The following is a 16,273-nucleotide window of genomic DNA, read 5'->3' as shown; positions in this document are numbered from 1 at the left end:
ATGGGGGATTTGAGGGGTAGGAAAAGAATAAATGAAACAAGATGGGATTGGGAGGGAGACAAACCATAAGAGACTCTTAATGTCACAAAATAAACTGAGGGTGACCCGGGGGTGGGGGGGTTGGGAGAGGGTGGTGGGGTTATGGACATTGGGGAGGGTAGGTGCTATGGTGAGTGCTGTGAAGTGTGTAAATCTGGCGATTCACAGATACCCCTGGGGCTAATAATACATTATATGTTTATAAAAAATTTTTAAAAATTATAAAAAAATACTTCATTGGAAGATGTTAAAGAAGACCTCACAAACAGGGATACTATGTAATTGATTGGAAGACTCTGTTTTGTAAAGATTCGAAATTGTCAAATTGACATACAGATTCAAGGTAATTTCAATCAAGATGCCAACAGAGTATTTTTTTTTAAGATTTTTATTTGTTTATTTGATAGAGAGAGAGATCACAAGTAGGCAGAGAGGCGGGCAGGTGGGGGGTTGGGGAAGCAGGCTCCCCGCTGAGGAGAGAGCTGGATGTGGGGCTCAAACCCAGGACCCTGAGACCATGACCTGAGCCGAAGGCAGAGGCTTAACCCACTGAGTCACCAGGCGCCCCTCAACAGAGGATTTTGAGCAATTTAGCAACCTATCTTTATGTAAGGGCAAAAGCCCAAGAATAGTTAAGAAACTCCTGTGAAAGAATAAAGGGGGGGGGTCTCCAGAATTCCATATATTGAGACTTATTATAAAGATTTAGTAATTAAGATCACCTGATAGGAGCACGAGGACAGACACATTTACCCGTGGAGTAGAATAGAGCCAACGATATTCTTGCTTGTTTTCTAAAGTCTGACACCTAACACAGGTCGTCTTGCTCATTCCTGGGGGAAGAAGAAACTACAAATAAGCCAGGCTGAGCTAAATCGTACGGGGATTATTCATAGGGGAAAAAAATCAAGTCCACATAGATTAAATGAAAAAGACAACATTTACAACTTTTACAAGAAAATGTAGAAGAATATTTTTCTGACTTCAGAGCAAGAAAGAACTTCATGGCAAGATGCAGAGTGCTAACCACAAAAGAGAGGACTGATAAACTCTACCTCATTAAAGTTAAAAAGTTCTCTTTACCTGGAGACTCCATAAAGAAAGTGAAGACAAGCCATTACCTGGAAGAAAATAAGTGTAAACAAATAAAACTGACGACTCCAGAGAAAATTGGGCAAAAGACATGAAAAGTCACTTTTTACAAGAGGAAATCTAAATGGCTGATTATATATATATATATATATATATATATATATATATATTATATATATATATCTCTATATATCTACATATATATGTATATATGTATATATATACATATATGTATGTATATATATATATAGACACACACACACACACACACACACACACACACACACACACACATGTTTCAATCTCAGTGAAAAGCAAATAAAAACTTCCAGTAAGACTTCTTAGTAAAATACTATTTTATATCCATTTGCCTGGAAAAAGCAAATATGACAGTACTAAGTGTTGAAGATGTAAATCCACAGGAATTCTTTTTTAAAATTTTTTTTTATTTTTTAAATTTATTTCTTTGACAGAGATCACAAGTAGGCAGAGAGGCGGTGGGGAGGGGGAGCAGGCTCTCCGCCAAGCCGAGAGCCCCATGTGGGGCTTAATCCCAGGACCCTGAGATCCTGACGAAGGCAGAGGCTTTAACCCACTGAGCCACCCAGGCAGCCCAGTCCACAGGAATTCTTACTTGCTGCTGGTAGACGTTGAATTGGCGCCATCACTTGGAGAAATGTTTTAATGTTTTGTCGTAAAGTTGAATCTTTGCATACCTTCCCAGGTACTAAATTCTGTAGAATCTCCTGCAAGCATCGTCAGGGCACAATTTGGGTTCTTTTCAATAATTTCTAATTCCAAATTCAGAAGTAACCATGTGGCTTTGGCACCAGATGGATAAATTGTGGTACATTCACAGAATGGACTGTTTTCCAGCAGGGAAAATGACTTACAGGTTTATACAGTAAGATGTAGGTATTATGGAAACAGCTTCGAAAGAAGCAAGTTGCGGAACATACAGCATACCGTTTCTATAAAGTTTCCAATATACAGAAGGAAAGGATGGATGAGAAGTACAAAGAAGGGGTTTTACAAAGCTACTTTTAAAAAAGGCAAGGGCACAAGAGCGCCTGGGTGGCTCAGCCGGTTAAGCGTTGCCTTCAATTCAGGTCATGATCCCAGGATCGAGCGCCGGGAAGGGCTCCCCACTCAGCCTGGAGTCTGCTGTTTCCTCTCCCTTTGCCTCTGCCTCGGCTCGTGCTCGCTCTCTTCCAGATAAATAAAATCCTTAGGAAAAAAGAGCAAGGGCGTAATAGAAGAGTCGGGAGAGGTTATCTCTCCCGAGGCAGAGGGAGGCAGGGAGATAGGATAAGGGACCAGCGTACCGGTGGGAGCATCTGTGCTAGGTATATTCCCGTTCTTAAGTAGACTGGTGCGTCCCTGGAGAGTAATTTTATTACATTTCACAATTACATGTATTCCACGTTTTCTTTCTTTTCTTTCCTTTTCTTTCTTTCTTTCTTTCTTTCTTTCTTTCTTTCTTTCTTTCTTTCTTTCTTTCTTTTGTTTGTTTCTTTTTTTAAGTAAGCTCAGCGCCCAGCCTGGAGCCATCCTTGGTTTAGAACTCACCACCCTGATATCAAGACCTGAGCCATTATCGGGAGTCCCACGCCTAACCGACTGAGGCACCCAGGGCCCCTCCGTGTGTTCTTTTGTATATATTACGTATGATATAATAATTAGTTACAAAATATATAATTTAAGTTATATAAATAATTCAAATAAAAACTGTGACTCCCTCAAGATCTTCACTCCCGAGCGTGCTGCCCCAGGCCTGCCCAAGGTGGCATCAGTGCGTTTGTGGCTCCTCCGTCCGCTTCTGCAGCCGCGTCCGATGGCACCTCCGGCCTTCGTGCCCACTGTTTGCGCGGCCTTCCACCTAACCGACCGCACCCCCTGTGACCTCCGCCGCGACTTTCCTCGCCTTTCCTGGGCCTCTAAGCGCGCCCCCCGCCACGAGGGCCCTGTCTGTTCCCCCAGCCGTGCGCACGGCGCCCGCGCGCCCCCGCCGTTTGCTGCGCGCCCCGGCTTCGCGGCCAGGCGCCCCCCTGCCCCCCGCAGGTCCTCACCGCGCCGCACCAGCTCCCCCCACCCCGCCCGCTCCGCCAGCCCCGCGCAGAGCCGACGGGGTCCCAGCCGGTGCGGAGCCGCAGAAGCGGGATGGGCCTTGGCCCCGCCGCCCGCGGGGAGAGAAGGCGTCGCCTCTCTCGCTTCCCCCGGCCCCGCCCCGGCCCCGTCCCGCGAGCCGCAGGTATGCTGCTTGGGGACCGGCCACCAGCCCCCGGCTGGTCCGCTGTGCTCTCCTCCGTTGGGCCGCAGGAACCCGGCTCCTCTATCGGACCCCAGAAAAGGCACCAGAGATGCCTTCAAGGCTCCTTCTCCTAGCTAAGTGCTGGCGGTGCGAAATGCCGGTTAACCGGAATGAGCGCATACTTGGAGTGATCTTTCGTTGGTAATTCAACCAAAGCGAGCCAGGCGTCCAGCGCCTCCCTCGGGTGTCCCCCCTCTGACTCTGTTCGGGGTAGAGCTGGAAGCAGAGTTGGCAGCTCCAGGACAGCTGACGATGGCTCTAGGACTCAAGGGCCGCTGAAGCTTCTGCTGTCAGGTTTAGCCCCCGGATGTCTGGGATCTCACTTTGTCCCCTCCCCGAGCTTATCCCTGGGAGTTCCAAAGTCTCTTCTTTCCAGGGGAACTGAGACCTCTCCAGCACCCAGTCTCACAATCCACTCACTTCCTCACCCCAATACTGAGGGCTGACCGTTCTCGACTGGAGCTCTGAGCCCACCTTCACAGAGATGTCAAGATGCTCACTCCAACAATCCTTCCATAGATTTTGTTCCTTGTAGGTGGCAGTTGTGGTTTGTTTTTCATTTATTTTTTTAAGGATTTTATTTATTTATTAGAGAGGGAGAGCATGAAAGCACAAGCAGGGGGAGTGCCAGAGGGAGGGGGAGAAGCAGGCTCCCTGTTGAGCTGGGAAGCCTAATGTGGGGCTTCATCCCAGGACCCCCGGGATCATGACTGGGTCTGAAGGCGCTTAACCGACTGAGCCACCCAGATGTCCAGGCAGTTGTGGTTTAAATAGCATCCTCCTCCCCACCCCCCCCACCCCCTATCAGAAGAATCATCTCAAGCGCTGGTCCAGCTCTCGCCCAAGGAGCCACAGCAGGGAACCTCAGAGCTGAGCAGAAGCAGCCAGGAGGGGTAAGAGTCTCCGTGTGGAAGGACTAGGTCTTCCGGTGGGGAAGACTTTGGAGAACCGACTTTGGTGGCAATCCTATAAAGCAAATCCCGAGCTGATTTCCATAGGAACCAGCCTACTTGCCCCCTAACCAGTGAGGGGAGGGCTGCTGTGCACTGGGTAATAGATGACCACCAGGCCTGGGACCCGCTGGCGGGACCTGCTGGGCAGCAGTTTCTAGCCACAAGGCCTCCAGAACCCTGAGAACTGGTTTACCGCGTGGCCACGTGGTCTCACTAATGAATTATGTGATCTTGCAAATTGCCTCAGTTCACTTTCATTAAAAACAAGGTTTGCTTCAATTTGCAAGGACCTGGATGGAACTAGGGAGTATTATGCTAAGCGAAATAAGTCAATCAGAGAAAGATGATTATCATATGATCTCTTTGATATGAGGAATTTGAGAGCCGGGGATGGGGGTTGTGAGAATTAGGGAAGGAAAAAATGAAACCAGATGGGACTGGGCAGGGAGACAAAGGATAAGAGATTCTTAATCTCAGGAAACAGAATGAGGTTTGCTGAGGGGTGGGGTTGGAGCCGGGAGGATTAGGGTGGCTGAGTTGTGGATGTTGGGGAGGGTAGGTGCTATGGTGAGTGCTGTGAATTGTGTTAAGCCTGGTGATTCACAGACCTGTAGCCCTGGGGCAAATAATACATTATATGTTAATCCTAATAATAATAATAATAAAGCATGGTTTGCTTCTTTTTAAAATTGTGAGGGTCTGACTGTTCCCCAAAGAGCTATACTCCATCCCCGCACACTATACTTTGGAGAAGCGGTAAAGTATGGGGGAAAGGCAAATAAAATGCCATTTTTTGGTTGATAATGTACCAGATGTGTATATATTATGCTCTCTCTCTCTTTTTTTTTAGAAGATTTTATTTATTTATTTGACAGAGATCACAAGTAGGCGAGAGGCAGCCAGAGAGGGAGGGGGGAAGCAGGCTTCCCGAGAAGAGAGCCCCATGCAGGGCTTAATCCCAGGACCCTGGGATCATGACCCAAGCTGAAGGCAAAGGCTTTAACCCACTGAGCCACCCAGGCGCCCCTCTCTCTTTTAACCCTCTCGACCCCCTCGACAACTCTGAGATGCAAATACTCTCATCTCTGTTTTATAGATAATCAAATTGATGTTCAGACACATTCATTTACTAGCTCAAAGTTGGATAGCAAGGATCAGAGCCAGGATTCAAACCCCGTATTTCTTTTTTTTTTAAGATTTTTTTTTTTTTTTAAGTAATCTCCACATCCAGTATAGGGCTTGAACTCACAAACCCGAGATCAAGAGACACACACTATAGCACTCTACTGACCGAGCCAGCCAGGCCCCCCAAACCCAGGCCTTTTTGACCCCAATATTTTTCACTATATTATCCCAAAGCTATTCCTGCCGTTGGTTTCAGTCCTCTCAAAATAACGTTTTGGTTCAAGAAACAAAATATACTGATTTCTTTCAAGATATATGCAGTTACAGTATTGAGGCATAATAAGATTTCTCAGATTTATGGACCTAGCTGTTGGAAGAAACAGCTCAAGGGGTTTGCCTCTCCCAGTAGGATGGGCAGAGGAAGGGAGGGAATAGAGCCCTGTTGTATTTCATTAGAAGCCATTATGGACCGTTACCATTTCTTTAAACCTATGTACAGGTGTCATTTTGATAATGTAAGAAAGATGATCAGCAGTAAAAAAAAAAAAATCCTGAAATCTACTCAGTGCTATCATTAGCAGTTTAATGATCATTCGAAATGCAGGAAATGGCAATTATTTTGTAAGGCAGCTAAGAGCGTGATCACAGAAACACGCTTTGGGGAAACTGTTTCTTTCCTAGGGTCTCGAAATTGAAAGAGATCTGAAAATCACAAGCCTGAAGTAATACAGAATTTCCAGTAATGGTGAAATGTTGTTACTCGTTAACTCTGTGATCACAAAATTCATCTAGGGAGAAGCCCGTAGTTAACTTGGAGACCACACCCAAGGAGAAAAGAGCAGAGTTGAATTCAGCCCCGAAGCCCGAGAGCGCCGGGAAATTGGCAAAGCAAGCCGCTGAGGTGGGAATCCCAAGAGTTCTTTGCGTGTATCTTTACTATGCCTGTGACTTCTCTACAGACTCTTTGCTTTATTTAGACTGTGTGGCAGGTTGAAGTGCATATTGATTTGGGATATTGGTTGTGCCTTAAAATTTTTTTTAAAAACAGCTTTGTTGAACTCTATTAAGCTTTACTGAGCAATAACTACATAAAGTATACATTTTTAGAATATACTGTTGGATATGTTTGGTATGGTGTGTGTACACCCATGAAACCATCACCACAGTCAAGATAATGAATATCTCCATAACTCCCGAAAGGTTGTTTTCTTTTGTAAATCCCGCCTCTTCTCCCCCCTCCCCCCTCCCCAGGCAGCCCCTGACTGGCTTCTTGTCACTATACATTAATTTGCATTTTTTAGAGAATTCCTCAATGGAATCCTATTGTCTGGGCTCTTTTTGTCTGTCTCCTTTCGCATAATTTCTTGTAATTAAAGTTATATCCATATTGTTGTGTATGATTAATAGTTCATTCCTTTTTTTTACCGAGTAGGAATGCATTGTATGAATACACCATTGTTTGTCCATTCACCTCTTGATTGGCATTTGGGCTGTTCCCGGTTTTTGGCTATTAGAAATAAAACTGCCACGAACATTTGTGTGCACGTCAGATGTTGTACAGACAGATGTTGTCTTTTCTCTTGGGTGAATACCTAGGAATGAAATGGCTAGATCATACGGTAGAAGTATTTTTTAAAAAATTTTATTTATTTATTTGAGAGAGAAGGGGGGGGCACAGAGAGAGAGAGAATCTCAAGCACTCTCCCCCTCGGAGCACTCTCCCCCTCGAAATATTTTTTTTTAATTTTATTTATTTATTTGAGAGAGAGCGGGGGAGGGGCAAAGGGAGAGAGAATCTCAAGTACTCTCCCCCTCGGAGCCCCTCCCGGGGCTCAGTCTCAGGACCCTGAGCCAGAGGCAGATGCTTAATTGAGCCACCCAGGCTCCCCCATATGTAGTTGCATTTCTAACCTCCTATTTTCCAAACCGGTGGTGTTGTTTTACATTCCCGCCAGCAGTGTGTGGAAGTTCCAGTGCCTCCCCATCGGCATTTGGTTGTCTCTGTAATTGTTGGTATCGTCACAGGTCTGTAAGGGTCTCATTGTGGTTTTAATTTGCATTTCTCTAAGGACTAACGATGTTGAACATCTTCCATATCCATCTTCCTTGGTGAAGCTTCCAAATCCTTTTGCCCGTTTCCTCCCTTGGTTTCTTCAGAAATTCTGTGTCTGTGCCTTTCATCAGATACATGCTTTGCAGGATCCTCTCAGTGTCTGAGGCTTGTGTCTTCATTCTCTTAACAAGAGCTCTCGAAGAACAAAATTTTAAAATTTTGATGAAGTCCAATGGATGGTGGTGATGGTTTTGTAAATTTGTAAATTTTGTACATTGTAGTTCAGAAAAGAAACAGGTACCCCCTTTTACTTCTGTGAATTTTTGCCAGGCAAAGGGCTGTCCTCCACCAGGAAAATAGAGCTGGCAGCTGGGAGGTGAGATACAACCTTGAGGAAATTAGACTAAAGTGGGCAAATGGTTGAATAAGTGACAAAGCCATTGTGAAGCTAATGGGTAGGTGGGGCCATCTAGCTTCACATTGTGAAGCTAGATGATCCACTCCAGGGCTCCCCAGGTCTCTGTGGGCTCTGACTGCCCAGCGTGCTTTCTCAGGGAGTAACCAGTGAGCAGAACTTCTTCCCAGGACCCCTCCTGGACAAACTTAGGGACAGTTTGGGAGGGATGCATAGTACAGAAGGAGGGTATAAGAGAGTTCTTTTTCTTTTTTTTAGTTTGGGTTTGCAATTGCAAAAGCTCTAGGTTTTCTTTTTTTTTTTTTTTTTTAATTGTGCTAAAAGAGAGCACTTAACATGAGATTTACCCTCTTAATAAATTTTTAAGTACACACTATTGCCTTGTGCCCACATACAGGCATGTGTGGCACACACACGCGCACACACACACACACACACACACACACACACTGCCTCTTCCCTAGGCCTCTTTGAAGGGATAGAGTATCAGCACTTTGGGTCCAATCAAGAGAAAGAAACTACCCAGTAGATTAAACAAGGGAAAGGTTAAAAAATTGTTAAACTATATAAGAGTAACTATAAGAAATGAAGAAACTCAACATGGCTTCCCAGGCCTGAGGGAGAATTCTCAGGGAAGGACAGACTTGAAGGGGTTCCCTAACCTCCTCATTAGAGAGGAGATCAGAGAAGTTTGGTTTGGCCAGGGGGCGGTGGTGGTGGCGGGCTCAGCAGGTGGTTTGAGCATGCAGACTTGGGGGGACCCTCTGGATCAGTCCATGTGGGATCCGTGCAGAGGGAGTCAAGACACCAGCAGGTGCTGGAGGTGTTTGGGCACTGATTTCTCTGTGGAAGGGCTGAGAAAATGACTGTCGGAGGCTTCTGACTCAGGTAGAGCTCCGCCGGAGGTCCTCACACCCATCACTGACCATCCCTCTCCCCCGCCCTGCTGCAAGCCAGAACCTGCAGGAGAACCCTTCCCTTTTGCAATGCTTAATGAAGTGCTCATTTTTAAGGAGAAAAGCTTAAAAGAGCTCCAGCACATATCACAGAGCTTATCTGGAGGGCACATTTGGAGCCCAGTGGCAATACATCGGCCTCTGGCACCGTTAGCCTGTGGCTTTAATAACCCGAGTGACAGCAGGAGAGGAGCAGCCCCCCCATCCTCCACTACCCACCATCCGTGGGAAGAGAGTTTCTGGCAGCCTGGATTTCTATAAAGCAATGAAACCCTGTGTCTTCAGGCCGACTCTAGCTAATCCCTCCCAGACAGGGTCTCCGGAGTTCCTTGGGCAGGTGCAGCTTCTTTATTTTATCTTATTTCTCCCCTCATAGGGCAAACCAAGGCCCAGACCCGGAGACCTGATTGAGATTTTTCGAATCGGCTACGAGCACTGGGCCATCTACGTGGAAGACGACTGCGTGGTGCATCTGGCTGCCCCGAGTAAGGGTGGATACTCTATTGACATATTGATATTCACACTGAAGTTAGCAGAGTAAGAACAAGTGCATTTAGTTATTGGGTTCCTCAGCAGCTGCCCTTCATTCGCAAAAAAACACTCAGCGCATTCCTGGCCCTCAGTGGACTGGCTGCGGAGCTTGATCTCTGTCCACCCAACACCCCCGAGCGTCCAGCCCTAAGGGAGATGCAGTGCACCTGGTGGCCCTGTGTTCACTGAGCCTCGGTGTCCTTCCTGCTATTTCTGAGGCTTCCCCAGGAGGGGTGCAGATGCCTGCACGTTCCGATGGCCCCTAGATGCTGCTTCCAGCTTCCTGGCTTGTCGCCCTGCTCTTTCTGACTGTCCCCCGACACACAGCTTTCCTTTCATTCCTCAAGGTCGCCTAGTACAAGGCTGAGATTCAGCTGGTGACTAATTAAAATTTAGTGGAGATTTGATGGGAGGATGTGGTGATGGAAGAAGATAGAACAGGAGACACACTTAGTCACAGTGGTCCCCTTGGGCGAAGGGACTAGGAGGTGCTGGGAGAAGGGGAGGCTAGGGGACACCCCTGCGTATGCTCTGATGCCTTCTGAATTTTGCATCCTGTGTGAGTACTGTCCACTCAGGATGAAACTGCAGAAGGGTCCTGGGACCAAAGGCCTGTGGCCACACCACACTCACGACCCTCACCCCCAAGGCTCAGTCCTCCTCCTCAGGTCCCTCCTCACCCCTGCAGGGCGAAGCCCTCTCCTGTGCCCCGCTACAGGAAAAGATGCTCAACATCATCTGTCATTTAAAAAAAAAAATGCTGATGGGCTGATCTCCAGGTGACAGGTGTCTCACTGGGGTGGCAAAGGCGGGGGCGCAGTTCATGTCATCCACTTGCTGTCCTCGGCCATGCCAAAGCCGAGGCCTTGGAGGGAAGCCGCTTGACGCACATCTTAGATGAGCCAGTGCACTACCCGCCTCCCCGCCCCCAACCCCGCTGTCCCTCGCAGCTTTCCAGCTTCTGTTCCTCTTGGTTCCCAGGTGAGGAATTCGAGGTGGGCAGCATCACTTCCGTCTTCAGCAACCGCGCGGTGGTGAAGTACAGCCGTCTGGAGGACGTGCTGCACGGCTGCTCCTGGAAGGTCAACAACAAGCTGGACGGGATGTACCTGCCCCTGCCCGTGGACCAGATCCTCCAGCGCACGAGAAAGATGATCAACAAGATCGTGCAGTACAGCCTGATCGAAGGGAACTGCGAGCACTTTGTCAATGACCTCAGATACGGCGTGCCCCGGAGCCAGCAGGTGCGGCGACTTTGGCTGGGACAGTGGCTTCTGGCTGAGCCTCCTTGGGGCTTGTCATCTCCTCGGTGATCCAAGCGGGGGTCGGCGGTTTCGTGCTCTTTGCTGAGCCGGGGGTCTTCTCCGTCCACAGGACTTCACCGTTCAGGAGGTGGTTTCCCCTCTGTCAGCCCGTGGAGGAGCACAGAGGCTCTGGGCTGTAGAGCTGGGACCCTTCTGGGGGGGAGGGGGCGCCTTGGTCAGACTCTTCGTTCTGTTTGTTCTTTCACAAAACGGGGGTAAAGTGAGGTTTGGGGCTACATCTGGCCCACAGTCATGTTTTGCTTGGATGGGTAGTGTTGTTGTTGGGTGTTGTTTTTTTAATTTGTATGTCTTACCGACACTTAAAAATATAGACATTTTTTAAAAAGATTTTATTTATTTATTTGACAGAGATCACAAGTAAGCAGAGAGGCAGGCAGAGAGAGAGGAAGGGAAGCAGGCTCCCTGCTGAGCAGAGAGCCTGATATGGGGCTTGATCCCAGGACCCTGGGATCATGACCTGAGCCAAAGGCAGAGGCTTTAACCCACTGAGCCACCCAGGCGCCCCCCAAATATAGAAATTTTATATAAAAAGATCTGGATTCACAGCCATTCTAGAACAACTGATGGATCAGGCCCTGAGGCCCGTGTTCTGCTGGCCGAGTAGTGGCTGTCTCTTTAGATGGGGCGTGGGGGGGTCCACGTGCCACCTGCGAGCTTCGCCTGTCTTACCGGCCTGGCCCGTGCTGTGTTTGGGTACGTGATCCCCCACCACACAGGGTGGGGATAACTCCAGTGAGGCACAGTCCATGTGTTCAAGGGCTTTGAAAAATAGCTCAAAAGATCTGTGACAACCCGAGCGGCCCTCTTACCTATTTGATCCTTACTGAACCCCATGAGAGGAAAGGAAGGTGCATTTATTATCCCCTTTTTGATAGATTGAGACATGAAGAATTAAAGAAGGAACACCTTTTTTTTTTTTTTTTTTCCTCTGCTTTTTTTCTGTGGCTCTTGTGTCCCCTCAGGGTACTGGGCTCAAATCCCAATGCTGGTCTCTCTGTTGTTGCTGAGTCAGCGTGAGCAGGTCACCCGCCCCGTCCCCTCCACTTGGCGCACCTTCCTCCTTTGTTTCTGTCCTCTCCCGGCCCGCACTCCATTCTCTGAGGCCTCGCTCTAGTGTAGGGGGGCTTGGGGGTTCCGGTGTCAGGGATCTCCCATCCTCCCAACATTTGTATATGACAAGACCCTAGGAACCAAATGGAAGCCAGGGAGCCTTCTCTGGAGTGTGGGCCACACTCAGACACTGATTCCTACCATGACTTTGTCCAAGTGAGTTCCCCTCCCTGGCTCTCAGATTCCCTGTATGTAGATGAAGGTCTCAGTGGCTCAGGCACGCTGAGAGCCTTTGCCTCCCTGCCCCTAAGGAGGCCAGGAGCCATGGATGCCCTGGAGGGACAGGGAGTGTGTCTGCCTCGGATGTCCCATTCTGGGCCATCCCGACTTCTCTAGGTCCCTTGCCATGCTAGGATCTTTGGAAATAGAGGCTAGCACAGGTTACTTCCTCCTCCAGGCAGGCCGGGTGCTGAAGGGGAGTGATGGGGCAGGGCACAAGCCTGGGATCACCCCTGAGTGTCCTGTGGACTGGTCTGCTTTGCAGGTGGAGCACGCACTGATGGAAGGCGCGAAGGCTGCGGGAGCGGTCATCTCAGCCGTCGTGGAGAGCATCAGGCCCAAGCCCATAACGGCCTGAAGGAGCTCGGAACTCCAAGCAGAGGAGGAGCTGCTCTCATCAGCAGGGACGGCGTGCCTCCTTGCCTCCCCTTGCCTTCTTTTTCCATAGCCCCACTCGAGTAAATTGTGAACTTCTGGAAGAATCTAGAATGTATCCAAAGACCCCTCCAGAAATACATCCAATATATGTGATCCTAGATCCGTGGACTCTCGGGGTGAGAAGAAACTAATATTTATTATTATGTAATATTTATTATTATGCTTCTGTTAGGCACCAGGCACCGTGCTAGGCATTTCCTAGGCTTGTGTCATCTCCCTCCCGGTGGGAAGGGTCTTGCTGGTTTCTCAGGCTGACTCTGGTCTGTGATGTTTGAATACCACCTATGCCATCCTGGAAACCTCTGCTTGAACATTCCCAGGAACAGAGAGCTCTTTTTCAGAAGTTCTTGTTCTTGAACTAGAATGTCTCTAGCTTGTCGCCCTCATGCGCATCCAGCTCTTCCTGACTCGCAGCACTGTGCGGGGGCAGGAGGGCTTGAAGGAAGCTCAGCGGCTTGCTATGCAGGGTCCCCTGTGCTTAATCCAAAATCATACACCAGCCTTATTCTCTATTGCTGAACACCCCATGCTTTAAAGTATCATCAACATTTACTTTGCTTTTCTACCTTAGAATTACTGGAAAGTCGGAAATAGTTATTTTCACTGATTTCAGAGAAATACTTAAAATAATTTCCTCCGCGGACTTCTGTGCACACGAGGGAGAGGAAGGAGTGATTTTTGTGTGTGTGTTGACTGCTGTTGGCATGAAAGCAGATCTAGAATGAAGACCAGGGCCTGTTGGTGCTCGTTGAGAGCCGAAGGGATCCAGGAAGGCTAGAGAGGGCCTCTCAAAATGGCTAGGAACCGTGAGTGATGTGGACAGAAGCAGGACGGAGCCCCCAGAGCATTTCACATGAGATCTGTTAGGATGGCCCGTGAGCCTTTCTCCTATTTGGACGAAGGAGACTCTCAGCGAAACTCTGCCATTTCTTCCCCCTCCCACTCTTTTCCTAGCAATCCGAACTTGACTGCATCCTCCTGTTGTCTGGATGTGTGTCTCTGTCTTGCATCTGCCTTTTCCAGTGACCTCTCTCTCTGCTTTGCGTGGGGGTTCCAGGGGTTGGTCGGTGGAGCATATGCCCTCATTTCTGTGAATCATGAGGAGGATAAAGTCATTATTACCCTGAGTCCCTCCAACCATCTCTTCCCCACCCCCTAGAATCTCCTGAGCTCCCAATACTACTCCCTTCAGCTCCTTTTTCGTTATGGTCTAGATTGAGGCTTCCTTTGAAGTAGAACCCAACCACCAGGAATTCATCTCCTGTAAAGTATATTCCTTTTAGTTTTGAATTAACTCTGTCATATATTAGTGAACTTCTTGATTCTGACTCTGACCTCCCAGACCGTAGTAATCATTCATCCAAAAAAACAGATTTGTTTGGTAAACAGACAGACAATTCTTCCATGCCAGAGAGTGGTTAGTAACTTTTGAACTAAGGGCTCATCTATCTCTTGCTTAGGTCTGGGACAGAAGGACACTTCTGGGGTTTCTTTCAGTTTGCAGCCAGTGGGGCCGAGGGCCTCAGTTGCGTATCAGGGTTTATGTTCATTCATTCATGCAACAAACCTTTTTGAGCGTCTAGCACGTGCCACATCCTGGCTCTCCCCACCTTGGCCTGAACCCACCGGCAGCGCTTAGGGACAGCAGCAAGAAGTTGCATCGGTTGGAAGGACACAAGACACAGTGGGGCGTGGGGTGGAGAACACCTGCTGGACGGCGTCTCCTCCTGCCTCGCAGGTGCACGTAAGGCTGCGAGCTCTGGAAAGCATGCCCTACACTTTGTAGGTGTGGGGCGGGAGGGAGGAGGGTTTCTTAAAGTGCTGTTTATAAACCTGGGGCAGCTCCTGCCTTCTATGGTCATAACTGCATTCTCTGCTTTGGGTGGAACCACTCGGGTGAGCCTTCCCCGTCTTGGAGCTGTAAGGCACATACCTGCTGTTCCGGGAAAGCCATGTGAATGCTAATGTTTTCGAGATGTTACGCACAGATCTCTTGTTTGTGTGCCTTTTTTCTTTCTTTCTTTCTTTTTTTTTTTTTTAGTGTTTTGATTGCTTTTCCCTTTGGGGGGGATAAGGAAGTGGGCTCAGTAGTGGTGTTGGTCCACTGGGCACGTCAAAGGGAAAGTCAAAGAACTTGACTGTGCTGCGTCCCTTCACAGTAGGGGGCCCAGTAGTCATGACACATGACCCAGCAGGGGCTGTTCTCAATCTGGGTGCTTGGCTTACTGATTGAAAGGGCGACATCAGGAAACACTAAATGAGCTCTGCAAAGATTATTATGAGGGTCAAAGGATCTGTTATCACTGGCTGCAAGTGGGAGAGAGAGAGAGAGTGGAAAACATGTCAGTCAGGGATACCAGCTGAGTCAAAGAATGAAGCCCTCCTCTCGGGCATCAGGCCAGAGGCCGAGGGGAGACATGAGCAGAGGGGAGCAGAGATAAGCTGCTCCCAGTGTCTTCTAATGCTCACAATCACCTTTTGTTCTTCTTGAGCCTTGTTTTGAGAAGAGGGAAGGAGCCGGGGTGCAAGGCTGTGGTACCCAAGACAGTGACTGCTGCAGAGACAAGAGGCCCAGGGACTGATGGAGGCAGTCTGTCAGAATCAAGCAGACCCAGGACGGGGGGTTGTTCCAGGTCAACATCCTTGGGAAAACCTTGGGAGGGAACTGGGTCTCCTGCAGTCACACAGGAGGGGAACTTGGTCAAAAAAGTAAGATTTTATTATTATTTTTTATGGAAATGTATGTATTTTAAATTAAAAAAATTTTTAGTGCATGTATAATTAATATGCAGCATTATAGTTATTTCAGGTATACAATATAATGTTTCAGCAATTCTACAGTTGACCCAGTGCTCCTCGTGAAACGTGTGCTCTTAATCCCCCTCCCCTGTTTCACCCATCCCCCCCCACCTGCCCTCTGACAACCACCACTTTGTTCTCTGTATTTAAGAGTCTGGCTTTTGTTTGCGTTTTTTTTCCTCCTTCGTTTGGTTTTTTACATTCCACTTATGCGTGAAATCATGTGGTATTTGTCTTTCCCTGTCTGACTTATTTCACTTAGGCTTATACCCTCTAGATCCATCCATGTTGGGGCAAAGGCAGGATTTCGTTCTCTTCCGTGGATAAGGAGTATCCCCTTCTCTATGTATCTGTCACATCTTCTTTATCCGTTCATCCATGGGTGGACACTTGGGCCGCTTCCGTAATATGACTTTTGTAAATAATGCTGCAATACACATTAGGTTGCATGTGTCCCCCTCCCTTTTTTTTTTTTTTTTGAGAGAGAGAGCGAGCAAGTGTTGGGGGAGGGGCGGAGGGAGAGAGAGAATTTTAAGCAGGCTTCACGCTGAGGGCAGGACTCCATCTCACAACCCTGAGATCATGACCTGATCCGAAATCAAGAGTCAGACTCGGGTTGCCTGGGCGGCTCAGTTGGTTAAGCGTATGCCTTTGGCTCACGTCATGATCCTGGTGTCCTGGGATCGAGCCCCAGGACTCCCCATCTCTTATTTCATCCATCCCTCACCCACCTCCCCTCTGGTAAACATTAGTTCTTTACAGTTAAGAGTCTCTTTCTTGGCTCCCCACACCCCCCTTAGCTCGTTTGTTTTGTATCTTAAGTTCCACATAGGAGTGAAATTCTATGGTACTTGTCTTTCTCTGAGGGACTTATTTCACTTACTATAATACTCCCTAGCTCCATCCC

General features: G+C 48.2%; 1 protein-coding gene across 3 annotated transcripts; it reads left to right on the top strand.

Moving 5' to 3' along the window:
- The first annotated feature begins 3,204 nt into the window (after positions 1-3,204).
- On the top strand, positions 3,205-15,305 carry PLAAT5 (phospholipase A and acyltransferase 5). Of its 3 annotated transcripts, none has more exons than XM_032358634.1 (6): positions 3,205-3,382; positions 4,254-4,335; positions 6,313-6,421; positions 9,321-9,435; positions 10,457-10,719; positions 12,395-15,305. In XM_032358634.1, the coding sequence occupies exons 1-6, from the start codon at positions 3,292-3,294 to the stop codon at positions 12,485-12,487; spliced, it is 753 nt and encodes a 250-aa protein (XP_032214525.1). In that variant the 5' UTR covers positions 3,205-3,291; the 3' UTR covers positions 12,488-15,305. The 3 variants fall into 3 exon arrangements, with proteins under 3 accessions (XP_032214525.1, XP_032214526.1, XP_032214524.1); XM_032358635.1 differs by having other exon boundaries at positions 4,251-4,335; positions 9,321-9,429; XM_032358633.1 differs by having other exon boundaries at positions 4,251-4,335.
- Positions 15,306-16,273: the final 968 nt, after the last annotated feature.

Source organism: Mustela erminea, chromosome 9 (assembly GCF_009829155.1).
Source record: "Mustela erminea isolate mMusErm1 chromosome 9, mMusErm1.Pri, whole genome shotgun sequence".
Lineage (NCBI taxonomy): Eukaryota > Metazoa > Chordata > Mammalia > Carnivora > Mustelidae > Mustela > Mustela erminea.
Note: the sequence above shows the minus strand (reverse complement) of the source record. Positions and strands in the feature narration are given on the sequence as shown.